Here is a 27170-nt window from a genome sequence, read left to right as displayed (position 1 = left end):
GATTGTAGTCTTCTCCCAAACTTGGCCCCCTGGACACAGGCAAGAGGCAGGAAGGTATTTTTGTGGAAAATCTGGAGACAGAAGAAAGCTGACAGAGTGCTATAAGGAAATGGCCCAGCCAGTGCCTCTGCAGTGAATGCCACAGCTGGCAAACCCCACCTACTGCCACATGAGCACAGGGAAAATATCACCAGATACCACAGAAAGGCTTTGATACGAAAGCCAAAACCTCAAACAAAAAGTAGCCTGAAGTAAACTGTGACTTCGGCAAAAGAAAACCTTAACTCAGAAATGTCCTCAGAGAGATAAGGGGAGGCACAACAGCTATGAAACAAAACCAGGGTGTCAGAAGACACAGCGAGTAAGAGAACATTCCTAGAGAAATAAAGTGAGAACTCAACAGCATGTTCAGAATAAAGCTGAGAATATATTCCAGAAAGAAGGTGGACAACCTGAGCAAAACCAGAGTGTCAGTCCAGAAGGTACAATAGTCTAATTCTACAGAGAGAAAGTGAATGGGAACAAATCAAAGCAATAAATCAAGAAAAATGCCCAGAGTTAAAGAACAGGAGTTTCCAAATAAAGGAACCTAAAGTAAGGCAAGACGTTAGATGAAAACTGACTCCAAGGGACATTGCTGCACTGGGTGTTTTGAACTTCAGAGAGAAAATCCACCAAGCTTCAGAGAAGAAATAGCCACACATGAAGACCGAGGAATCAGAATGGCTGAAGCCCTCAGTAATAACCCTGGAAGTTAGAAGATGGAGCAAAATGGGTGTCCAACTCTCACTCAGATACATGGGTAGAAGTAAAGCACTTTTCAAACACACGTGTTCTCAAAACATTCTCTCTCATGCGTCTGTTCCCAGACAACTTCTTGAGGAAGTGCTTCATCAAAATGAGAGAGTGGTAAGTCAAGAGAGATGGAGACATGGGTTCCAGGAAACCAAGGACCCAACGCAAGTGGGTGGTGAGATCTTCAGGAAGATCCCAGCAGATGGGAGCCTGGGGGAGATTTATTCAAAAGGAGATTAATGAAATATTGAATTTCACCAGATAAAAAAAGACTCCATTCTTTCTCTTTTTTAAAAATTTTTTAACATTTATTTATGAGACAGAGCTTGAGCGGGGGAGGGGCAGAGAGAGAGAGGGAGACACAGAATGCAGAGCAGGCTCCAGGCTCTGAGCTGTCAGCACAAAGCCCGAGGTGGGGCTCGAACTTGTGAACCATGAGATGATGACCTGAGCCGAAGTCGGCCACTTAACTAACTGAGCCACACAGGAGCCCCCAAAAAGACTCCACTTCTTGAAAGAAATTTAGACAACTGTTGAATTTGGGGTTAAATTTTAATGACAAACATACAGAAAACTAAACACACAAAAAACAAGACTCACAAGAACTTCAGGGAAAACAAAACCTGATCCAGGAAAGGAAAAGCAACCCCATCACACCAGTTGCCTAGCTGTGAGTGGCACTATGCAGTAAAAACTCAAACACTAAATACTGGTCTAACCAAACTAAAGGTGCATGTGCTTTAGGCAGCCGTGTATTTACACAGAGAAGGCAGAGCAGTGAAAGAAAGCTAGAAACTTCATATCCATTGAGTCAAGTAAGGAGACAAGGTGTGCAACAGGAGAGAAAAGAGCAATAATTGAGCAGGCGAACACGTGCTGTTTAGAGTCAGAGCCAAAGACCAAAGAAACCCACCAAGAGATGGACGTGTATGCTCTGCAGGAGAGGAGACACGACTGGGGAAGGAGATTCATAGTGTCTTTGTACAAGCCTTTCTACGTTTATTTCTCCTTCTTCTTTTTTTTTTTTTTTTTTAACACTTATTTACTTTGGGGAGAGCAGGGGAGGGGCAGAGATGGGGGACAGAGGATCCAAAGGAGGCTCTGTGCTGACAGGCTGACAGCAGCGAGCCCAATGTGGGGGCTTGAACTCACCAACTGCGGGATGATAACCTGGGCTGAAGTCAGACACTCAACCAACTGAGCCACCCAGGGGCCCTATTTCTCCTTCTTGAAACTACTTGAAGGTATAACCTTGATTGAAATAAATTCATTTTTAACTTTAAAATTCATGAATGCCAATAAAAAGTATTAAGGCAGAGTATACACAATGTATTGTTACCAAATTAATGGCAAGCATCAAAATGACTAACATAACATGATGCCCAGACATGTCTGGAACAACACGTCTGGCTCGTCTCTAGCAGTATTCGAGGAACTTTAGTATGCCTGGCAGAACAGCCTACTAGGGCCATTGCTTCTAAAATGTCTCTGATTTTAGCACTATAAAACAACAACAAAAACACACAAAAAACAAACTTACTTTAGCCCAAACTAACTTGTGTCACCAATTTTTAAAATGTCATACCGATGAAAAGAGTTTGGTTTTCTTGGTTTTCAAATGTGAAATGTTGTGGTGTTTTCATAACTTAAGGGAAAAAGCATTTTGACTCACTGATGCTCTCTGGCTGTTTTTCCACTTGGCCAAAAACTTTTCCAATATGCATGCCGGACTTCTTGCTACCATAACGTGGCAACTGAGAACTGAGCTGTGTGCTGTGTTTCTTCCAGAGCTTGGTTATTTTTTAATAGGAAAGGGATGAGTCTAGCCCTGTGAGATGGATGTATGCTGAATGGGCCTTATCAAATGTAAGTACCACTTGGTACTTCAAGAAATGTGTTCTCTGCTCAAACCCTTTCGGTAAATAAACAAGTTTCAGTTGGGAAGCATTAATGGAGAACCTATCTCATCCACTTGTCACTAAAGCTCATATAAATCATCCAGGTGGACAATGTAACCACTTGAAATCCTGTCCAAGTTACAGTGCCCTAGATTGGGCTGACTGAAGGGCATGAAGTCCTTTACAACAGGACCTCGGGCAAGCCCTCTACCACTTGACATGTTATTAGCAGCATGCCAAATTCTCAACCTCTTGCCCATCTGTGCCATCAGCTATGGCTGTCACGCATCCCCTTGGCATAAGCTAGTCTTCCTATTTAGAACACCTCATCTCGGAAAAACTCTCATCCCCTAAACCCAGTTCAAGAACCACATTCTTTGTAAAAACTTTCCAACAGCAACTACTGCCTCCTCCTTCACATCTCTGTATCTTGTATGTATTTCTACTACTGCACTTAAAACTCTGTAACCTAGTTACTTTACAAGTGAATCCCCCATACTTGACCATAAGCTGCTTAAGGAAAAGAAAAAAAAAGTCTATATCCTCTTTATCTTTATGACCCTAGAACGCTTAGAAGTATCTGGCACACAATTCCCAATAAACGCTTTTGAATTGAACTGCTGAAGAAGTGAAGTCATGAGGCCGAACCAGTAGCCCTAAACAAGAAAAACAAAGGAAAAGAAACACATAAAACTCGATGACCCAAGTTCTCCCATCAGGCTGCCGAGAGGCGGAGCTTGGCCAATGAGAAACGGCCCTGTGCAGAGATCAAGCTGGGGTTGGCCCCAGAGGTGCCCAGGAATGTGGGCTGATGGCACCTTAGGAGCGCTCTCCTTAAACTCACTGTACATTTATCCAAGTGAGGCTAACCTGATTAGAGAAAATCAGGTAAGCCCATCAACAGTGCTTGGCACACAGAAGATCTAATGGAAGTTAGCGTAGGAAAGGAAGTTTAATCCTCACTGTAAATTATTTATCTGGCTTTCGAGTGTTGTCCCTCAAGACTTGAAGGGGTGTGCTCCATTTTTCCCTAGCCTAAAAGTCTCAGGATAGGTTGACGGTTGATGTTGCAGACCCAGAGAACTGGGAGTTCAAGCGATGGAAGCCTTTTTTAACCAAGTATCTTTTCAACGATTTTAAAACACCGCTTCCAAGTACCTTAATATTAAACGTACTTAACAAGGTTAGCTTGGGGGTGCTTATTTTTATCAAAATCGTTAAACTTGAAGACGAGGTTTCATTCAATGTTTCAATACCCCAGGTTTGGCTCCATACATGAACGCTACAGTTATTCTGTAGGAGAGCACTACCAGCTGCTTCAGACAAAAATCCTACTTGTGACGTGCCCTGTCGTAACAGGACCTCGAAGGGGCACCTGGGTGGCTCAGTCGGTTAAGCGTCCAACTTCGGCCCAACTCATGATCTCACGGTTCATGAGTTCAAGCCCGAGTCAGGCTCTGAGCGCTAACAGCTCGGAACCTGGAGCCTGCTTCAGATTCTGTGTCTCCCTCTCTCACTCTGGCCCTCCCCAGCTCATGCTCGCACTCCGTCTGTGTCAAAAAAATAAGTAAACTTAAAAAGAAAAAAGTTAACAGGGCCTTGAAACCAAACTCAAAACTGAAGGACAAGTCACCCTGTTCCTGGAGATTCCACTCACCTACATCCCCGCAGAGGTTTCATCTGATCATAAATATTGTTTTGTAAACAATACACGGGGAGGTTTTCTCTTTGGATGCACACGGCGTGCAAACCCTCCTACAAAGTCTGACTCTCTCATTTTCCGAGTCGATGGTAGAGAACACTTAGCAAGTGCCTAACATGCCCTGTCGGTATCCCCCAGCGTCCCCAACACTGTGCCGTAGCCCATCAGAGTCTCAGCAACTGAGTTTGCGTTCGGTCGGGGTCTTGAAGAAAGGCGCCCTGTGCGAAGCCATTTGGGTCCGACAGCTGTGGGCCTGCAGGCCGCCGACGGGGAGAAAGGACACCCGGGCCGACGCGGCCCGGGCCGGGCGGGTCGCCCTCCCGTCCCCGAGCCGCGTGGCCGCGGTGGGCTTGGGGACGCGCCCGAGGTCTCACCTCGCGACCCGACAAGTAGACCGCGAGGGGCCGTGCCCGCCCCTCCCTCCCCCGGGGCGCAGGCCCCAGCTCGGGCGCACGAAGGCCACGTCCCCGGGGACGGGCGCCCAACTCGATGGTCCGCTCACAGGCCCGCCGGCCCACGTGACCCGCAGCAGCCAATGGAGGCGAGGCCCCGGCACCACCGAGACGACGGCGGCCCGGGGCTAGACCAGCCCCACTCGGCCGCTCTCAGTATCCTCCGCTGTCCCGCTCTGGTGCTCCCAGCTCGGTGCTGCCGCCATCTTCCCGGAGGAGAGGGCCAGAGGCGAAGGCTCCCGCCCCGTGGTCGCTCCGCAGTCTTACTGTGACCTGCCCTATCCCCGTCCGCCTCTCTTCTCCTCAGCAGCCACTTAGCTCCTTGTAAAGAGATGCCCTTCACCCCACTCTAGGTACTCACAAGGCAAAGACTCACATTACCTCTTCCACTTTATCAGCGTAAGGAAACCAAGCTCATAAGGTAGGAACTGTGGCGAAACAGGGACAAGCCGCCATCTTGGTAAAGGAGAAGAGGCTACGCTTGACCTCCCCCCCCCACCCCCAGCCTCTATATGGCCAACCGCCGTGGGAGGGGCACGGCGCCTGCGCAGAGGCGGAAAACGCGGATGGGCCTGCGCCTGCGCACTCGGAAGCCGGCGAGTGGGGGTGGGGCGGGAGGCCAGGTCGCGCCAGGGCGAGGACAGCGTTGACAAGGGAGCAGGGAGCGGGTCGGCGTGATGACGCCATCCGCGCACGGGGCGGGGAAGGGCGGGGCGCGGGCGGACGTCGGGCACTGGGCGGGTCCGCGGCGCGGTCGGTCTACTGCTGTTCTTTGGATTCTACGCGGTGAGTGTCTTGCCGTGGGTTCCGCGGTCGCAGGGGCGTGAGCTGTGGGCCGATGCAGAAGCGGTGGGGGTCCGCTCGGGGCGGCGGTCGACCGGCTCCGGGGGCGGCTCGGGCGGGGCGGCTTTTTGGGTGTGGGGGAGGGGCGGCAGGATCGGTGTGCCTGACCCTCCTCGACGCTCCCGGACTTTCCGCGAGCCCTCCCCGCCCCTTCCTCACCTTCCCCGGTTCTCCTACTCCTCGGGATCCCGGGCCCTCCCCCACCCTGCCCGCCCCGGCGTCCCCGGCCCTCCCCCGCCCTGCCCGCCCCGGAGTCCCCGGCCCTCCCTGGCCCTTCTCGGGCCCTCACGGCGGGCGGTGTCCGGAAGAACCCGAGCGACCCCTTGCGCATCCTGTGCAGAGTACGTGGACCACTCTGATAATGGGCCTGGGGCGCTGGCGGTCGTGGTTGGGGAGGGAAAGTCCGGGCTGCGTCCTGTGGGGCGGGTTTTGTCGTGCGGCTCTCCCGTTGTCCACCCCGCCATCCTCTAGCCGAGGGTAAGCCTCAACACGTCCTCGTTGTCTTGTTAAGTTTCCAGGCTCTTCCTGGCCGCCGATTAGAGCTGGGGCGAGGAGGAGGAGGTCCCGGCCCTGTGCACAGCCAAATCCGGAAGGATGGAGGTGGGGAGGGGCCGCCATTCCCATGAAAGCCCGAGATGCGGCGATCTGTGGCTACCGTTGCTCTCAGTAAAAGCTCAGCTGGGATGGCCGCAGGACCCACCAGACCTGGCCACCTTTTTACCTTTCTGGACTCGTTTTTATCAGCACCAGCCCCACCTTCTCTGTCCTCCCCCTTCCACAGACGCCTGACCCAGCGCCTTGAACTTTCCGTTCAAACTGTTGGGTCTTTGTCACCTTTGTTCTTGGCCCAAACCCTTCTTTTTGCTTGAAACCCGGTTACCTCCCCACCTTCTGCTCTGTTAGAGATTCGGCCCAGAGTCGATTTCCTCCGGCTGGGTTAGGTTTGCGCCTGGTATCAGCCTTTATTCTCTGTGGTAGCTTTCTACCGGCTTGTCGGTCTTTTGAGGGGCAGGAGATGAGTGAGTCTTGTCACCCTCACCCGTTGTCCAGCACGATGACCAGCACATAGTGAGTTCTCAAGTATTTCTTGAACGACTCAAATCATAATATCTCAAAATAAGTCTGATGTTCCAAAATAGTCTTGCCGGCTTAGTGATACGTGATAGCGTAGGGGTCACGAAAGCTGTTTCCCAGTGCTTGTAATTTGAGGTCCCGTTGTTTTCGGTTTTGGTGGCTCCCACTCGGACTTTCTTTGTACCACCTGGTACCCTGACTCAATGTGCGCTGCTCCGTCAGGTCTTGGCAACATATGGCTGTGAAGGTGATCCTGATGTTTTTTCCTGTTTTCAACTTTGATCTCTCACCTGACACAGAAGCCCAGTGTAAAGAACAAGGGCTTCTCGGGGCGCCTGGGTGGCGCAGTCGGTTAAGCGTCCGACTTCAGCCAGGTCTCGATCTCGCGGTCCGTGAGTTCGAGCCCCGCGTCAGGCTCTGGGCTGACGGCTCGGAGCCTGGAGCCTGTTTCCGATTCTGTGTCTCCCTCTCTCTCAGCCCCTCCCTCGTTCATGCTCTGTCTCTCTCTATCCCAAAAATAAAAATAAAAAACGTTGAAAAAAAAAATTAAAAAAAAAAAAAAAGAACAAGGGCTTCTCAATCAGGTCGTATTTGCATTCTGACTGCTTTTGAGCTAGCAGGGTGACCCAGGGAAATGGCGAGGGAAGGAAGGACCACCCTCTGTTGTCATTCCTAAGTGTGATTCAGGTCTTTTTAAATTTCAAAAGCAGAAAATGCTTTAAAATTTTTTAAACAAATTTTCCCCCACAGAGATGGGAACATCATAACTCATTTGGCAGTGGAATTGGGTTGAAGCCATTTTATATTCTGTATTTGTACCACTTTATGCTAACGGTCATATATGCCACTATAGAAAATACGTTTGATTGTGGAATGTGCTGCCCTGGTGGCCGTTGAGGATGTTGTGTTGTATACTATACAAGTACCTTCCTCCAATCCAAAGAATCTGAATGCCGAACATTCCAAGAGTTCTGGGTACGAGATTATGGATATTTGGAGTCCTATACTGCAGGGTCATTTTGTGGATTGGGGTAATGTATGCAAATATAAGAATAACATGTCTGTGGTTGGCAGTTATGGACAGTCCACTAGTATAAATACCACTAGCAAAAAAAAATGTACGTTTATTGCCAAGAATCCATTTTTATCCATCTGTTTTTCATCTTTTGTTTCGGAAAAGTTGATTTGTTCTATGTGAATTGGGATGGGAGTATTGTGAAGCCGTGTTCAACAACAACAAAAAAAATGTTTATTAAACAATTGCTAGCCTCTAGAATGAGCACAACCTGAAAGAATAAAATTTTCATTTGACCACATTGAGTTTAGGAGAGCCAATGGCCTGCACTCAGTGTTTAAATTAATCACAGTGGTTGGCATCCTGTGTTCTGGTTCTTCAAAAGTTCAACATTCCTCTTTCAACTTTCATTTTACATTAGTTAGTTCTAACCTATATTGTTAGAAGATCACAGTGGATTCAAATTATATTTCAGGGGAAAAAAACAATATGGAAGAAATACGATATGACAAGAAAAACTTGATAAATTAAAGAATTCACAGCCTGTTCCAATAATGGTATTCTCCATTTCCCAAACTTGTACATCCATGTAGCTCTTACATACCAGGAAACTGATAGGGAGCAGTGAAAGTCCCCCTTTTCTCCTATGGGACATCCTCAGTCCTGCTCAACAGGGTGACAACGTAAGGTGAACACAGGTGGGCTCGAGGTACAGCATCTTCAGGGTGCTTGCTGAATGAAGTTGTTGAGAACCCAGGCTTCAGTGAGGTGAAGCAGGTCTGTGGGAGATCAGGGGAGACCTCCGTGATAGTCGTTTGTGCTACTGGGTTGGTTTGAAATAAGATACATGTGATAGCCTATAAGGCAAGTGCTCACTCTTTTCCACCCTCGGGCACTTATTCTTTTATGTGAACTGAAGCTCATTTTATCCAGTCCTTTAGCGAAAAAGCCACATTAGAATTCCACGTGGGGTTGGACCACATTTATATACTAATTTGGGAGAAATAGAAATGATTTGATTCACATAGGGTCTGTTTTCTTTTTTCTAAGTTTGTTCTTACGTGTTTGGTTGCTTTTTGTTTTAATTCTGTTGTAAATGGCATTTCTCCCCTGTTTCCATTTCTTTATCTTCATAACTAGAATGGAGAGGAAATTATTTATTTTATATTTGCCTTATATCTAGCTACCTTACTAAATTGTTATTTTAGAATTTTTGGACTATCTATGTTTTCTGTGTAGTCTTATCAGTGAAAAAGGTTGTTTTCTCATCTTGTTGTTTCACTGAATTCTCACTAAACTTGTCAAAGTGTAGGATTCAGTAACCATGGTGAGATTGCAATATGAAGATCTTACTTGGATCTTAAAGGAACAACCAGAAACTGAGACAATCAGAAATAGGAGTGCTGATTGGATATTATATTCAAAATTTGTTCATTTTCCTTAATAATATTTGTCATTTTAAAAAGTCCTTATTGTTAGAAATAAGGGATTCATAATCAAGGATGATGACAGTGGCAGAGGGGATATTTGAAACATTGAATTGGTCATTGCTGCAGCTGGATGATGGGTGGTACCTGGGGATTTTGTTCCGTTGTGTAAGTTTGGAATTTCTAGTAAGTATTTTAAAACAATTATGGTGGTAATGGACATCCCTGCCTAGTTAGTGATTGTAATTTAAATAGATTTAGTATTCTGTTGTTGAGAGAATAATATTTGACATTAATGTTTGGAAACACCCTGGATTATATTTAAGCAGTTTCCTTAGAGTTTGTTGCTGAATTTTATCATATGACTTTTCAGCATCTATTCATATGTGATTATCTCCTTTAGTTTGTTGTAACAGCTTTATGTAGGTAGATGCTTTGGGTATATTTCTGGAACCTAATTGCTAGCAAATATTTCATTGAGAATTTTTGCATTTATATTCATGAGTGAGATTGACATACCGCTATCTAGCCAGCTTGCTTTCTTAGGTATCTCTCTGGGTTTGTGATTGAAGTTGTAGTGTCCTCATAAAATAAATTGGAGTGCTGTCCCTGTTTCTGTAGTGGCTTAAGTGACATGGGTGTCGGATAGAACTCAGCTCTAATTCTGTCTGGTTTTGGTCCCACCCCCACCTCCTTTTTTTTCTTTTAATGTTTATTTTAAGAGAGGAGAGAGCGTGTAAGCAGGGGAGATGCAAAGAGAGAATCTCAAGCTGACTCCGTTGCTGGCACAGAGCCAGATGCAGGCTCCATCCCACAAACTAGGAGACCATGACCTGAGCTGAGATCAAGAGTCAGACGCTTAACCACCACCCAGGCTCCCTAGCATAGTAAAATTTCTGAGGAAAAAAAGAGAGCCAGTCGCTTAACGGACTGAGCTGCCCAGGGGACGCGCTCCCCCTACCCCCCCTCCCGGTTTTCATTGGTATATTTTATTCAGCTGTTCAATACTATTAGTCAGATTTTCCAGTTCTTGGTTCCATTTTGGTAATTTATAGTGTCTAGGAAATCGTCCATTTCTTTCGGGTTTTCAGATTTGTGACCATCTTTTTTTAAATTATTATTATTTATTTTTGGGAAACAGACAGAGTGGGAGAGGGGCACACAGAGGGAGACACAGAATCTGAAGCAGGCTCCAGGCTCTGAGCTGTCAGCACAGAACCTGATGCGGGGCCCGAACCCACAAAGTGCTGGATCATGACCTGAAGTTGGACACTCAGCCAACTGAGCCACCCAGGCGCCCCAGATTTGTGACCATCTTGATACATGTCTCCTGAGTCTGTGATTATAGCTTTTTTTCCATGTTTGCTTTTCTTTTTTCCTTAATGTTGACTTGTGGGGAATTTACTTCAAAGAACTAGCTTTTGGATCTGTTTATCTTCTATTGAGTTATTTCATTCGTTTCTTCGTATTGTGAGAATCGAATTTATTTTCAGTGTTCTTTAATGAAAATATCTGAAACCCAAATTCTCATTTGAACCGGTAGAGCTTTTACTGTGTCCCATAGATCTTGCTTTTGTCTTCCCATTGCTTTCTGGATAGCTTGTGGTTTTGCTTTTGTTACCCTCATTGATCCAAGGGTTATCCAGGATTGTCCCAAATAATTGGGAGTTGTATTTTATCTTTTTTCCCCTAGTTTTAGCAGGTCAGAAGTTGAGAACATAAATTGTAAAAATATTTTTTAAAGTTTAAATTTTCTCTATAGTAACATGATAATTTTTAAATTTTTTCTTTAACTGCTTTTCTTCTATTACCTCAAGATTCTCTATATCAATTCTAATTTATTGGCTGTATTACTCAGTCCTCTGCCCTTGCTCATACTATGTTTACTGAATCGGTACCATTCTGAGGGGTGCTGTTAAAGTCTCCCACTTGTCTTTTATTTTTACCAAGTCACCTGGTATTTTTCTTAGGCTTTCCTTGTGTGTTTATCTGTTGTAATGATTTGCATGTGCAAGTTTAGGAATGTTGTATTTTCTCCATCCTTTTATGATCATGATTACATTTTAATCTTAAATCTCACCCGGGGTTAATACCAGTAATGTCTGTCCTGCTCTCTGTTTGGCTAGGCTGGTATGTTTCAGCCTGTCCCTTTGTTTTCAGCATTTTTGCTGCTTTAAGAATGTTCTTCCACTTAATGATTGATTTTATTACTTTTTCTTTTTCCACAATTTTGCTAGCTTGATCAAGTTGCTATTCCATATTTTTCTCTTAATTTGGAAGTTCCACTATAATTTTTCTTTAATGGTTACTTTTTCTTTTATAGTCACTTAATTTCTATATTTGAAAAAAAGACTAAAGCTCCTTCTTCCACTGGGACCATCTGTATTCCGTCTGACCCCTCACTTCTCCCTTTGGAATGTTTTACTTCTGTGTTCTCACTCTTGCCCTCAACTCTTAAGTAGTTTCATACTAATTCTATATTATTAATACAATTTTCCTAGGATGTCCCTTTCCATTCAGGACACCTTAATTCATTCCAGATAGTTTGTTAATGTATGGGCCCTGCTCTTTGTTCTTCTCAGGAAAATATTCTCTTGTTATTCTTTTTCTCCCTCTATTCCTTTTTTACTGACAAGAACTCTTATTGATTGCCAACGGGGCACGCGGGTGGCTCAGTCAGTTAAGCATCCCACTTCGGCTCAGGTCATGATGTCACGGTTCATGGGTTCAGGCCCCACATCAGGCTCTGCAGTGACATAGGGGAGCCTGCTTGGGATTCTCTCCCTCTTTCTCTCTGTCCCTCCCCTGCTCATGCTTTCTCTCTCTCTCAAGATACATAAGCTTTAAAAAAAAAAAAAGTTAAAATAAAAACAAGGTAGATTGCCTAGATTGTTTCTCCAAGACTATCTTTTAAATCATGATTTCCTTCTCTGTGTTTTTGCCCTTGCATTAAGTTTTCTAATATTTGATCTTCCAAGGTGAATCGCAGCTGTGACCGTTTGTTCAGTTGAGTTACCAAAGTCTGAGTTTGAAAATCATGTTTTGTTTTAAGTAGTATACTTGCATCTTTATCGTAGCGTTACTATTTTTTTGGTTCACGTTATTGCCTTCCTCTTCCTGCAGCTTGCCTGTGGAGCTCTTCTCGGAGACAGGGAGTTGGGGTCACTTATCATCTTACTCCTGGGGTCCTCATACTCAGGGACTCTGTTCTCCAAGCTTTTCCAGGATGCACTATATTCGTTTCCTTGCCAGAAGGTTCTTCAGAATTCACTTCCTGCTTTTTTCTTCCTAACATTCCTACTTTCCTTTAAGTTTACTTTAATTCCACCACCTAGGCTTGGAGCTATCCACTCCCCCTCAATCACTGCCCTTCCCTTTTAGCCCAGGCCTTACCTAATACTCCCTTCTGAGCCATAGAAGCAACAAGCGGTTTACAGACTGCATGTGAGTTCTCAACTCTCCTCTGCCTCCCTTCTTGTTCCAGTGGGACACGTGAGGGTAAGGCTTCCCATGGGCCACTAAGAACGAGAACGAAGACTGTAAACTTACCTTCTGTGAAATAATACAAATCCTACTGCTGTTGGCCTTTGTTAACCAAACTGTGCATGGGGGTGCAGGAGCCTCACGTCTTCAGAAGTGGTTGGGAACATTTCCATTCAGAAGGGAAACAGTGTGCAGTTTTCAGGAATGTTAAGGTTTGGGGGATGGGGAAGCAAGAACACGAAGGGCATAAGTTTCTAAGCTCCAGAGGGAATCAAATCTGACCTCATTCATATCTTTTGACCTTGTTACCAAAGACTGTTAGCCGACAGACTCCATGTGCCCCAAAATTTCAAGTCTTCTAAAATTCGTATTAAATTCCAACTATCTCTAAAACTATTGTCATGTTCTTCAAACACTCCAATGCCTTCAGTCCTTTTTCCTTTAATTACAAATGTTGCTCTGAGTGCCCCATTGTCTAAAACTAGTTGTCAAGAGCTCAGGGAACCTCCCAGCAGCAGACATAGCTCTATAAGTATGCTTTCCTTGTTGAAAGGTTTCGAAGAGGGAAAGGAAATTATAGAATTCCAGAGGTCATGAGATTTTGTCTTTTTCTCTTGTTGTGTCCCTGGTGCTTAGCATATAATCAGTACTAGAAAAACGTTTAGACTTTGTTGGAAATAAGGAACGTCTGTATGTGTACATACGTGTATGTGGTTGACTTAATTGACCTAATTTTTTATATCTAATTTTTAATGAGATGATAATTTTCTCATTTCTGTAATTTGATGCAAGTAACAAGTAAAACAGGAACTGTTGATGGTTTAGGTGTTAAGTCTGTGTACATGTCAATTCATACTAAAATGTGTGTGTGTACATGCATATATGTATATGTGGGTTTTTTTTTTTTTTAACAGATTGAGAAAACTTCACTGAAGATGTCTAAGGTAAGAGATCACACTTTTTTTTAATTTTTTTTAAATTTTATGTGTTTTTTTTTATTTTTTTATTTTTTTATTTTTTTTTTTGAGAGAGAGAGCGCACATGCACACTAGCTGGGGAGGGTTTAGAGAGAGAGCTGTCAGCACACAGCCCCTCGCAGGGCTCAAACTCACAAGCCATGAGATCATGACCTGAACCAAAGTCAGATGCTTAACCAACCGAGCCACCCAGGCACCCCCATGTGACTCATTTTTAATATGACTGATATATTTGATTTGTTGAGGCAGTGTATAATTTAATTGACATTCTAAAACCTTTGAACTTTATTTTTTTAGATTTCCAATTTGTTTCTCAGTACATCAGTAACAATCCATTTAGCCTCCTTTACATCATTTTCAGCACACCAATCAAATAATAATTTAAAATTCTAATCATATTTCATCATGAAACTTACAGGGTTCTTAGACTTGATAAATTGGCTTATATCAGCTCTTGCAGATTAGCCCAGAGCCCTGAAATAAATTAGTTTTGAAAGACATGCTGAGAAAAGCAGAACTTGTGGTTAAAATTGCAAGATTATTACTTTCCTTTGCCTTTTATTTTTGAATGTTTCAGTGTTCATTACTGATGCATAATTACCTTACTAATTTTTACTTTTTAGGCAAGTATGAGTCGGGAACACTGATGAGCAAAAAACCAAATAAAAATTAACCATAATTTCATCACCTAGAAATAACCACTAGTAACATTTTATGAATATTTTTACATCTGCCAATGTGTGCATATGAATATACGTTTCCAAAATCCTAAAGGAAAAATACTATCTTATGTCTTGGCTGTCAAAATTAATAAAGCAGTTGGTGTATCCTTTTTTGATTTCCTCACATTTTTAGTATGCTGTGCCTAGATTCTATAGCTTTGATACACTTGATGGCATCTCCGGTTTATTCCACCTGTCCAGGAATATTGATGCTTCGTTGTCCTCAGCTGTGATTCATTTTTCATTCCTAGTCTTCTCTTTGATCTTTGAAGCCCGGTGCTCACATCCCACCCCTAAATGGCCTGCCTCACCCTTGATGGCACTGTTGCATAGAGCTGGGAATAAACGGGAGACACGGCTTGTTCCTGAACACTGTTCACAAATGCATCACACCTGATACCTAGAAGGATTGGCTTTTAGAAACTATTCTTCTGCTAAGTTTGTTCTGTGAAACCACTTTCAGTTGTGGCATTACTTTGTAAGTTTGACTGATTTTCCTGCATGTAATAATAGTAGATTGGTTTATCTTTTCAAAAGTGTTAAGTGAATACAATCAGTTTTCTGATACAGGTGCTTTTTTTACAAAAATGTGGATTTGTTTATGTATTTTTTTTAATTTGTGGGAACTAATGATAACCTATGTTTGTCACAGGTTTGATTATATCTTAAAAACAACTAATAAGGTGTTTTTTTGTTTGTTTTTTTGTAAAATCTTATTTCAGCAACAACCAACTCAGTTTATAAATCCAGAAACTCCTGGCTACGTTGGATTTGCAAACCTTCCCAATCAAGTTCACCGAAAATCAGTGAAAAAAGGTTTTGAGTTCACACTAATGGTGGTCGGTAAGAAATTAACCTTTACACCTTACACCTTACACCTTTGAGCTTAGTAAATATGCAGGTGTTTCCCCTCCTCAACCTTTAGGGTATAATTGTGTGACCTATAAAGTCAAAGGGAATATTCCTTTATTGTCAGGATCAAATAACTGGGGAATTTGAAAAAGATTCTTTAGAAAATTTTTCTGAAGAGTAAAATCTTAATATTTCTGTCGTTTCCTTATTTGTATGTGGTGGAAGTATTCACTCATTATGCCAGTGAGCCTCCAGAATGGCCCCAGTGATCCTTGCCTCCTGGAATTTGTGATACTTTCTAGCCCCTTCCTACATCGAGTGGGACTTACCCGTGTAGCCAGTAGAACATGGCAGCAGTGAAGGTGTGTGACTTTAAGACTGGGTCATAAAAGACATTGCAGCTTGCCCCCTATCTTTTTTTGAATCACTCTGGGGGATGCCATCCACCATGTTGGGAGGACCCTTCAGCAGCCTTATAGAGAAGCCTCACAAGGCAAGGAGCTGAGGGCTACCAGTGGCTGTGCGTAAGCTGTTCGAGACCTTCCCTAACAAAGTTATAAACAAGCTTTGAAGGATCAAGCTGGGTGAAAAATTAGCTACTTGTCAGGACAAAACCCATCATTCATTAAAGATGGAAATCAGAATCCAGTGTGCAGTGGCCATCATCCAGTAAAGAGTTGTAAATGCAAAGAAGCAAAACAGCGTGGCACGTAACCAAGAGAAAAATCAGGTAACAGAAACAGATCCAGAAACGATAGAGATGATAGAATTAGCGAACAAGACCTTTTACTATTTTAAATGTGCTCCTGCTACCTGAAGGAGAACATCAATATTAGAAGGAAGTAGAAGATAACCAAAAGAACTTAAATGGAACTTTTAGAGATTAAATTTTTCTCTGACAGAGCTAACAGCAAATTATATACTGCCGAAGAGAAAGGGCAATAGAAAGCAGCCAGACACCGAGTAGAATAAATAAGAGCACACCAGGGCACACAATAAACAGTTGGTGAAAGCACTGATAAGAAGGAAAATCTTATAAGCAGGTGGGGGGGCGGGGAACAAGCACATTACATGCAGAAGGTCAAAGGTGGAAAGGACCACTGACTTATCAGATATGAGCCGTAGGCAGTGATAGTTTAAAGTACTGAAAGAATAAAACCATCAGCTTAGAATTCTGAATTAATCAAAAATTACCTCGAAAGATGGAGATTTAGAGAAAGATGAAACATAAACATTTTTAAGTAAAAGCTGAGAATTTGTCACCGTCAGATCTACACCAAAAGAAAGATTAAACTGGGTTCTTCAGGTTGACGGAAATGGCAAGTGTGTTGGTAAATGTAAAACACTTTTCTTGGTTTCTCATTTCTGTCGAACGTAGTTTTTTTTTTTTTTTTTTTTTTAATTTTTTTTTTCAACGTTTTTTCATTCATTTTTGGGACAGAGAGAGACAGAGCATGAACGGGGGAGGGGCAGAGAGAGAGGGAGACACAGAATCGGAAACAGGCTCCAGGCTCCGAGCCGTCAGCCCAGAGCCTGACGCGGGGCTCGAACTCACGGACCGCGAGATCGTGACCTGGCTGAAGTCGGACGCTCAACCGACTGCGCCACCCAGGCGCCCCTGTCGAACGTAGTTTTAAAGCCAAGTTAACAGTGTTTAACATGGAGTAAGATGAATGAGGGCAGCACAGGACGGGAGGGTGCTGAGCTGATGTTACGTAAGGGAGGGCTGCTGCGTTAGTGGTGCGTGTTATCAACTCCAGAGCAGCCACTAGGGAAGTCAAACGAGGGTTTGACTCAAAGCCAATAGTTTTGATAAAATAGAATACAGAACGCTGTTCAATCCAGAAAGCAAAGAAACAAGAGATGAGACAGACGGAGAGAGGGCAACACCCTGGCGGAAGGGGCATAGCCGTGACTGGGACAAGAAGTCAGAGGGAGAGAGTAGGAGCCTGAAGGACCAGAATGGAAAATCATCATCCAAAGCCCAACCATAAGAAACCCAAAGCAGCTGTATTGATACGAGACAGAGTAGACTTTGTGTCTACTACCTGGGTATTCCCAGAGATAAAGAAGTATGTATCCTAATGATGCAGGGATGAGTTCAAAACAACATCATTTTAAACGTATGTGCACCTAGGGGTGCCTGGGTGGCTCAGTCGGTCGAGCGTCTGACTTCGGCTCGGGTCACGATCTCGCGGTCCGTGGGTTCGAGCCCCGCGTCGGGCTCTGTGCTGACAACTCGAAGCCTGGAGCCTGCTTCGGATTCTGTGTCTCCCTCTCTCTCTGCCCCTCCCCCACTCATGCTCTGTCTCTCTTACTCTCAAAAATGTTAAAAAACACATTTTAAAAAATAAATGTATGTGCACCTAATGATGGAGCTTCATAATGCACGATGCAGAATCTGAAAGAGAGAGAAATCTGAAGGTTGATCCAACTGATGTTGAGAGCACCGTGCTGAGAAACCCCACGGTATACACTCTTTTCAAGTGCACATGGAGGATTCACCATAGAAACTCTTGTGAGAATATTTTAGTAGGCCAACATTACCCTGTAGTCCATGATGAGAAAGTATAGACAATTCATGAGCGTAGACACAGACATCTCAATAAAATTTTAGCAAGTCCAGCAATACATAAAAATGCTTAATACATTAAGTTCTACTATAATGCAGTATACACGTGTTCCTTAAAAATCACCATGCTGTGGGGCACCTGGGTGGCTCAGCCGGTTGAGCGTCCAGCTTTGGCTCAGGTCACGATCTCACAGTTCGTGGGTTCGAGCCCCGCCTCGGGCTCTGTGCTGACAGCTCAGAGCCTGGAGCCTTCTTAGGTCTCTGTGTCTCCCTCTCTGTCTGCTCCTCTCCCCACTCATGCTCTGTCTCTCTCCTTCAAAAATAAATAAAAACGTTAAAAAAATATCACCATGCTCTGCAATAATGCACTTGAAGCCATAGGCTTCTGGAGAAAATACAGGCACAAAAGTTGCCTCAGGGACCTATTAGGAAGAAGTGAGGAACATAATAAAAATGGTTTTTACAGGTTAAATGGTTTTACACTTGTTAACTGGTTAAAATAATCATACTGTACTGAATACGGGCCCTATAGCTTGACCAGTCTCTGAGGTTTGTCAAAGTGGGTGTCGGGAAATGGTGGATGGGAAGCTGTGTCAGGGGAGGTGAGTGGGGATGGTCCACGGTAACTGTTGAACAGAGGTCACTGGTGCTGAGGGGTGCACATTATTGAAAATGTTCTTTCATGGCTTGATTCTACTGGATACAGTTTTTGATGTTCACCTAGTTTGTCACCAGTGAAATCACACGAGCAGATACAATGCTTGTATCATGTTGAAGTTGTTCCCTAGTATATCAGTTGTGTTGGGACAAATTCTCACCTTCAAGGCATGTGTTAATGGCAAAGCTGTCTATGCATCCTAATGAATGGAGTTTACCTCGGGAGCACATGGGTTTTGGGGGGAGGGGCTTTTGTGTTTTTATTTGTTTATTTGTCGAGAGAGCATGGGGAGCAGGGGAAGAAGCAGAGGGAAAGAGTGAGAGAATCTCCACGACCTTGAGATCACTACCTGAGGCAAAATCAAGAGGCCAAAATCAAGTGACTCTTAACCAACTGAGCCACCCAGGCGCCACCCCTTGGGAGTGCATGATTTAACATTAGAAAGTTAATCTGTGTGGTTCTAAAGGGGAAATTTATGCTGTCATCTAAAACATGCAGTCGCAACAATTCAAACCCATTAAAGATTTTAAAACTTTGTAAACTAAAAAAAACAAGGAAATTTTCTAAAACATTCTTAATTGCAAGTGAAATGATTTGTGTATGTTAAAAATTGTAAGGAATCCCAAAACTACTATGGTTAATAAGTAAATTTTATCAAGTTGCAGGTTCTTTTTTTAATGTTTTATTTATTTTTGAGAGAGATAGAGTACAGAATCCAAAGCAGGCTCTAGGCTCTGAGCTGTCAGCACAGAGCCCGACGCAGGACTTAAACTCGTGAACCACGAGATCATGGCCTGAGCTGAATTTGGACGCTTGACTGAGTGAGCCACCCAGGTGCCTCCACCAACAAATAATTTTAAAATGAACTTGAAAAGACTGTCAAAAACAATGGTAACAAAAAACTTTTATTTAATGTATGTTTGTTTATTTTTGAGACAGAGGGAGACAGAGCATGAGCGGGGGAGGGGCAGAGAGGGAGGGAGACACAGAATCCGAAACAGGCTCCAGGCTCCGAGCTGTCAGCACAGAGCCCGACACGGGGCTCAAACCCACGAACCGTGAGATCATGACCTGAGCCGAAGTCGGACGCTTAACCGACTGAGCCCCCCAGGCGCCCCGACAAGAAACATTTTAAAGGACAGTACCATCCATAGTAATGTAAGAAATGCACCATGCTTAGGCTAACTTAGCGGAACGGGTGCAGGACCTTCACTGACACCATGGCAGCACTGCTGAGAGAAAGACAAGCTGTGAGACCTGCCCGTGCTCCGGGTGTGCCCGTGACCGTGCACACCGTGCCCGTGACTCTGCCCCTAGAGTGACCCATCGAGTCAGCACATTGCCAGAGTCACACCAGGCTTTTTAAAACAGAAATGAACAATCTGGTTCTAAAGTGTGAATGTAAGTGCAGAGGGCCTAGAGCAGACAGAACCATTTAGAGGGCCTGTACTATCTGATTTCAAGCCTTCCCAACAGGAACCATGACAGCGTGGTGAGGGTGGAACTCCAGATCAACTGAAAATACCAGCCCGAAGACCCGTGTACACATGATCAACTGATTCATGACAAGGGTGCCAAGGTGACACAGAGGGGGAGAGGTTAGCCATTTACAAACAGCGTTGTACCAAGTGCATGGTCGTGTGGTGGGCAGTGAACGTGAACCTTCCTTCACACTGTACAACACACTTAACTCCAAATGGGTTGTTGGCTTAACTGTAAAGCTGTAAGAAGTCTAGAAGAAAACGGGCAAGAAAATTTTCATGACTTGGAGTAAGCAGATTGCTTAGGACGTGAATAACGCTAATCACTAAATGAAAAGTTGCACTTCGTTAAAAATTCTCTTCAGAAAACAACAAGAGAAGGTCATAAACTTGAGAAGGCGTTCACAGCACCACGTGCAACGTAGGACTCCTATCCGGAACATAAACCCGAACAGCTCAGAAAGAAGATAGGCTACCCAGTTACAGAAAGGACCACGAGATTGGGACAGACATTTCATAGGAGATCCTGAATGGCCAGGACCCACGGGATCCTACCACACGCTCACTGGAATGGCTGAAATTTGCCAACAGTCTGGTAGTCCAAGTGTTGGCAAGGATGTGGACAGACGCACCTCTCCTAGTGGCTAGTGACAGTGTAAAGTGATAACAACCACTTTGGAAACAGTTCGGTGCTTTCTCAGCTGTTACACCCTGTGTAACTAGACCGTCTGCTCTTAGGCAGATACACAGGAGAAATGATAGCATGACCACAGAGACTGCGCCTGGATGTTCACAGCTGCTCTCCCTGCAGTGGCCCAAACTGGATGTAACACAGGTGTACCCAGCAAGAGGGTGATCAACATGTCAAGATGTGTCCACATGAGAAAAGGAAACGGACTGCTGATGGATGACATGACGTGGATGAACCTCCAGAGCTAATTGTGCTGAGCCAAAATAGCCAGATAAAAGAAGGCATGTTGTATGATCCCATGTTTGTGAAGTTCTAGAATAATCAAAACCAGTCTGTAGAGACAGAAAGCAGATTGGTGTATGCATATAATGACACGAGAGGGGTAGAGCGGACTCTGACTTAGGCAAAGGAGCTCTCATGGTATGGAGATCCTTTCTATCTTGAGTTTACTTATCTGAGTGTGTACTTGGTCAGACTAATCCGTCAGTACAGTTCAAATGAGTGCACTTAACTGTTGAACTGAGGTGTATGTGAGTTACACCTCAGTAAAGTGGGTTTCAAATAAAGCAAGTAGTTAGGGAATTAAAGGTGAGACGGGTATGGGGCGCCTGGGTGGCGCAGTCGGTTAAGCTTCCGACTTCAGCCAGGTCACGATCTCGCGGTCCGTGAGTTCGAGCCCCGCGTCAGGCTCTGGGCTGATGGCTCGGAGCCCGGAGCCTGTTTCCGATTCTGTGTCTCCCTCTCTCTCTGCCCCTCCCCCGTTCATGCTCTGTCTCTCTCTGTCCCAAAAATAAATAAAAAACGTTGGAAAAAAAAAAAAAAAAAAAAAAGGTGAGACGGGTAGTGAATAACACCTAGAAACTTAACCACGAGAACCCTCAACCTTTAAATTGTACCTGTTAGAAGCACAAGAAAAATGATATACAGGTATCCCCTGCTTTCTGAAAGTTCCTGGCGTGCCACTTTTATGAAAGGCCTGTAGTAGTGCCTGTTTGCAATAATAAAAGACCAGCAAGAGCTCAGCATCGGTTTTGCAGCAAGCAGCAAGCCGTTGCAGAGGCAGCACGCCCGCCGAGCCTCCTCTCGAAGCATTTCCGTGTCCAGCTGCCAGAGCTCTGAGCTGTCTGAGAGCATCTGGACTTTATCTTGACTGATTTTGTGCACCTGTTATGATGTGTTCTAAGGTATCAGAATGGCTGAGGGGTGATTTTTTTTTTTGTTTTTTTTTTTTAAGCTAGGGGTGTCAAAAAATGTTTCCATCTAAGTGAGTGGTATAATGCTTTTTTGCTTTCTACCATTTGGGCTTAGGAACAGTCTACTTTCGGGTAGAGGGAGAACCTGTATCAGGAAAAGGCCAGTGCACCCACCTTGTAAGTCAGACGCTATTGCAAAAGGTGTTTTCAGAATTGCAGATGACATCTAAGGGAATAAGAAATTTCATAAAAAGATCATATATGCAAGTGAAAAACTACGAATGTTTGGGCAGCAATCTGGAAGAAACTTAAAAATCACAAATAAGTTCTTTAAAGACATCACAGATCAAAGCCCAGTGGCAGGTTGCTTGTGAGGGAACGTGGTGCCTGTGCTGCTGAAGTCTGGCCAAATGGTGATAGTTGGTGATAGTTCATATCAAGTTTCCAGCCTCCCCACGAGTATTGGGGGTGGTGGGTCTGTTCACAAGAAAAGCAAAATTAAAAATAGCCTATTGTCAAATATATATATTAGCTGGTAGAAAGTCCGAAGAATGGATAGTGTGACCAAATTCACAAGAGGGTTACAGAATGAACACTTCCGAAGACTTTGGAACTAAGCTAAGAGAACGAATCCTTGTAGGTTCACGCGTCCTGAAAATGCACACTTGTGTCCTGGTGGACTCGTTCATGAGGGCACATGCACCTGGGACCTTGGCCCCTCTGAGCCGGGCCTGCTTGTGCATCCTTACCCCGTGAAATGGCTTGTCTCTGGGCAAAAAAGGGATCACTCAGAGTGCTGCCCTTCGGGGCCCTCCCAGGTGGCCCTGGCTGCAGGGTGTTTGAGAAAGCAAGCGCTTTCTTGTGTTGGTTAAAATTGAAAAGTAAATGTGAGGAGGACACCCTCCACCCTGTTTAGGAGCTTTTTGTTTCCTAGCATTCCTGGCTTGGCCTAAGTTTTGTGGGGGGATGGGAGGGTTCGCCTAGGTTTTAATTGGAAGCTTCTGGGATCTCTGGGACCCTGAGCCTGATGGGATTTCAGGATGCTATAAACCCAAGCTCCCTTTCCTCCTGTGCATATTCTTCATGTGGTGGCGCCCCCTTGTGCCTGGTGCTGTGTATCTCGATTGGTGAGAACGTAAGTCGTTTTGTAAATCCCGAGTACCTCCCATCCCAGTCAGCTTCTGCTGTCATCACTGGTGCAGGACAACTACATAGGGTTGCTCAGCCCCGTGTATTTTATGCTGTGAGATATACACTCCAGGGCCTCTTGAGCTCTTGTGTCTCACATGTATAGGCGCCTGAGAAACACCTCTGGGACAGAGATACTGGTGAACAAGAAATCACAAAGCTAGCCACTCCCAGAGATTCGGCCCAACAGCAGCATCATGTTCTGAGTTTATGAGTTAATTACTTGTAGGTGCTGCCTGAAAGCCATTCCAAGGGAAGATGCTTCCACCCTTAAAGTGAAGATTTGTAATTCAGGATCAGACATTGGAATGTTGCAACTGCTTTTTTTTTTCTTTTAAAGAAGGTGTCTCTACTCAGACACCTGTGCTGAGATATCTTCTGAGCCCCATTCCCTTTCAGCTTCATTACCCACAGCTGTCACCACTTCATTGGTGGCAAAGTAACCTTGCTCGTTTGTCGTCTCCCCACTGGACTGCCAGTCTGCACGGGAGCAGGAATTTAGCTGTCCAGCACATGGAGCTGTGCCAGGCACACAAAAAGACTGAGCACTCGCTTACTGGCAAGATCTCTTCGTTTGTGATAAAAACTGCTGGGCAGTTTGTTAAAAGGATAATTTGGTGGCATATTTTTATGCTCTTTTATTTGGACATGTTCAGCATGTAATTCTGGTTTTGTCCCCTTGGTGGTCCTTTCCACATATGAAAATCGCCATCCAATTAAAGTGCAGTCCTGATTTTATATGTCTACTCATTTCAAATTTACTCTTGTACTTCATTTTACCGGAAATAATTTTCAAAACAGATGTGTGCTCCTTCCACGTGCTGCGCAGGACTTAGCAGAGGGAGGTTCAGACCAAGATGCCCGGGAGATAGTCAGGCACCGAGTTCAGAAGCACTTCTCCACACAGAATGTAGCCTTAGCTGATAACAGCTACAGTGAAATGATGGCATCTGTGCATGCTTCCTTAAGATGTAATATTTCAGGGGCGCCTGGGTGGCGCAGTCGGTTAGGCGTCCGACTTCAGCCAGGTCACGATCTCGCGGTCCGTGAGTTCGAGCCCCGCGTCAGGCTCTGGGCTGATGGCTCGGAGCCCGGAGCCTGTTTCCGATTCTGTGTCTCCCTCTCTCTCTGCCCCTCCCCCGTTCATGCTCTGTCTCTCTCTGTCCCAAAAATAAATTAAAAAAAAAAAAAAAGATGTAATATTTCATTTTGTGGGGGGTTGGGGAACGCCTGGGTAGCTCAGTAGATTAAGCTCTGACTCGATTTCGGTTCAGGTCATGATCTCACGGATGATCAGATCGAGCCCCGTGTTGGGCTCTGTGCGAATAGCACAGAGCCTGTTTGGGATTCTCTCTCCCTCTCTCTATGGATGACCCTTCCCTGCTTGCACTCTCTTTCTCTCAAAAAAATAATAAACATTTCTAAAAGATATTTAATTTGTGGTGTTTTGCATCCTTGAAGTTAAGTTGCAGATGCTCAGAATACAAATGTTACTTAACTCAAGAGTGTTCAGAATTCAGGTATTATAGTAGTTGAAGAGCATTATTAACTCATTATATATTCGAATGAGTATGTGTTTCTCTTAATTGGTCATGTCACACTCAACAGTGTTGTGTGGGCAGGCTGTCTGACCTGAGGCAGCTGCCAGGCCAGTGTTGGGGCACGGAATGTATGTAAAGCAGGAAAGGGAGGAGGTGGCCTGCCCCTGCCTTGGCGACAGGAGGAAGAAATGCAGACTGCGACGCAGCCTTGGGCGTGTGTTCTGGTTCAGGTTCCCACAGCTTGGCGAGCCATAGTGCACTTGACATTGGTAGATCAGTTTCCTGAAAATTGGGAACTTTAATAATTACCAAAACTCATAACTGAAAACCTTTGCATTCTTTTTATCAAAAAATAAAGACCCACCTCTAAAAGTCCATCGTATACATTTGTGAAGAACTAAGGGTATGTTTCTGATCTCACCATGTGGGAATTCTGGAGACTCAGAGACCTTGATTCCAATCAAGGCCCTGCTCTGGACAGCTCTCTGAGCAAACGCTACTTAGTAACCTTTGAGCCCCCATTTCCCCATCAATGAAGTGGGGAGAGTCGTACCAAATTGGTAGCGGTCATATGGAGTGCAGAGAATGGGGTTTGTGAGGGCTTAACCTAGTGCCAGCCCACACGTAAACTCAGGAGATGAACCATGTCTTACAGGTCAAGTCATGACAATGTTTTCATTTTCATCTAAAGGTGAATCGGGTCTTGGAAAATCGACTCTCATAAACAGCCTGTTCCTGACCGATCTCTACCCAGAAAGAATCATACCTGGAGCCGCAGGTACAGTAGCCCCCACAGGACTGTTAAGTGTCGTGCTACATGAGAGCTGCTGAGAGCACATAATTGGTGTTTTTGCCTCAGCTTGAAACACAAGGACAAGCGTTCTTTCGGTCGGGAAAGGTGCTGACCTGCAGCCCTTGAGTCTTGGTTGTAGACTCGGCATCTGTCCACGGGCCCATCATCTCCGAGTTTGTTTTCCTTTATGGTAAAGTAGAAGGAGTAGCTTCTGCCTGTATTCTGTGTTTGACGGGAGGGCTGGGGGATGGTGTTTCCTCAGGTGAGAGTTCTGTAAGTGGCTGACTGCCACGGGTGTAGGGATCTGCCTGCACCTGCTGTGTGAGCAAAGGTCATAATTTTCAGTGTTGGCATTTTAACTTTTCCGAGCTGCCATTTCACCTTCACTTCCAGGTCTCCCTGGCCAACTCGGGGGTTATTTTCACACAGTTCTTGTGTTAGCTCGGAAAACCTTCCTCTAGGAAAGGTAATGAGGTTCGTTTGTGTGTTAATAAGAAGGTAACAGGTCGTTTCTCCTCTTGTGAACTGGGTCGGTTTTTAGGTACATTCTCTCATTAAGTTTGTTTCTTTTTTTAGAGAAAATTGAAAGAACTGTCCAGATCGAGGCTTCGACCGTGGAGATTGAAGAGCGAGGGGTCAAGCTGCGCCTGACAGTGGTGGACACACCCGGCTACGGGGACGCCATCAACTGCAGGGATTGGTACGCTCCTCGGGGACACAGGGTCCTGGAAGTGCTATGGTTACTCTAACGTATTCAGGTTTCATAGCATTAATGAGTGATGACTAGGCTTGAGGTAGCTGCGTATAATAATACGGTGAAACAGTTGACGAGTGTGCTGATTGTAACATTTGAAGTGAGGAATTTCAGAGAGAAGGAGTATTTTTTTCTGGAAGAGCCAACCATCCATCAAATGCTAGTGTAAACGAAACCCCTTGATCTGAATCAACCCTGGCCAGCGGGGAAGACTGTGGTCTAGCCCTTTCCCTTAGAGACTCGGTCCTTGACATCATGAGCAAAACTAAGGAAAGCTACGAGCAGAAGAGCAGTCTGTCCCTGCGCTGCGCAGAGAGCACCACGTTCATGGCAGAAACTGCAGTTTCTTACGTCATCAATGGACAGCATCAACCTGCCAGCGTCTGATGAGGGAAGGGAAGGAAGGGGAAGGGTCTCCCGTCTCCTCTCTTTGGGACTGGCTCCCTTCTCTCCCTGCTCTTTGGTTCACACTTTCACACGCCTGTCCCCGCCGTGTGTTCTGCTGCTGCCCCTCTGCCCTCTGCACAGTTACAGTCCTTGCGACAGCTGGCGGCCCTCTGTCCACTCAGTCACCTCAGGTGCTTTCATTCACTTTGTGTGTTTGTTTTAAATGTTTATTGAGAGAGAGGGTGCGCATACATGCACACTGGTTGGGGAGGGGCAGAGAGAAAGGGAGAGCGAGAATCCCAAGCAGGCTCCTCGATGTCAGCACAGAGCCCGACACGGGGTTCGATCTCATGAACTGTGAGGTCATGACCTGAGCCAAGATCAGGAGTTGGACTCCCGGGGTGCCTAGGTAGTTCAGTCTGTTAGATGTCCAGTTCTTGATTTCGGCTCGGGCCAGACTCTCAATGGAGCCTGCTTGGGATTCTCTCTCTCCTCTCTTTGCCACTCCCCACCTCCCATTGGGGTGTGCGTGTGTGCTTTCTCTCTCTCTCAAAATAAATAAACATGGAAAAAAAAAAAAAACGGATGCTTCACTTAGCCACCCAGGCACCCACCTCGGGTGCTTTTACTTATTCCCTTTGGGCCTTCAAGCCCCCTGTGGTTGGGGGAGAT

At 45.0% G+C, this 27170-nt stretch overlaps 2 protein-coding genes and 1 long non-coding RNA gene across 3 annotated transcripts in view; 2 read left to right on the top strand and 1 right to left on the bottom strand.

The window, feature by feature from the left end:
• The window catches only part of HDLBP (high density lipoprotein binding protein), a 74556-nt gene extending 69184 nt beyond the window's left edge, over positions 1 to 5372 (bottom strand). The window contains exon 1 of the mRNA XM_058698574.1: positions 5229 to 5372. The gene's annotated coding sequence lies outside the window, so the exon portion shown is untranslated. The remainder of the gene's footprint in view (positions 1 to 5228) is intronic.
• A 152-nt stretch (positions 5373 to 5524) lies between these two features.
• The window catches only part of SEPTIN2 (septin 2), a 35069-nt gene continuing 13423 nt past the window's right edge, over positions 5525 to 27170 (top strand). The window contains 6 exon segments of the mRNA XM_058698608.1: positions 5525 to 5605; positions 5607 to 5633; positions 13604 to 13633; positions 15111 to 15231; positions 25220 to 25342; positions 25934 to 26057. Coding sequence (XP_058554591.1) covers positions 5525 to 5605; positions 5607 to 5633; positions 13604 to 13633; positions 15111 to 15231; positions 25220 to 25342; positions 25934 to 26057 — 506 coding nt within the window.
• Positions 16865 to 23759, top strand: LOC131494326 (uncharacterized). Its single transcript, XR_009253324.1, has 2 exons — positions 16865 to 21230; positions 21474 to 23759. It is a non-coding gene; the product is annotated as an uncharacterized LOC131494326 (long non-coding RNA).

This window comes from Neofelis nebulosa, chromosome 2 (genome assembly GCF_028018385.1).
Source record: "Neofelis nebulosa isolate mNeoNeb1 chromosome 2, mNeoNeb1.pri, whole genome shotgun sequence".
In the NCBI taxonomy this organism is placed as follows: Eukaryota; Metazoa; Chordata; class Mammalia; order Carnivora; family Felidae; genus Neofelis; species Neofelis nebulosa.
This window is presented reverse-complemented; position numbering and strand designations above follow the sequence as displayed.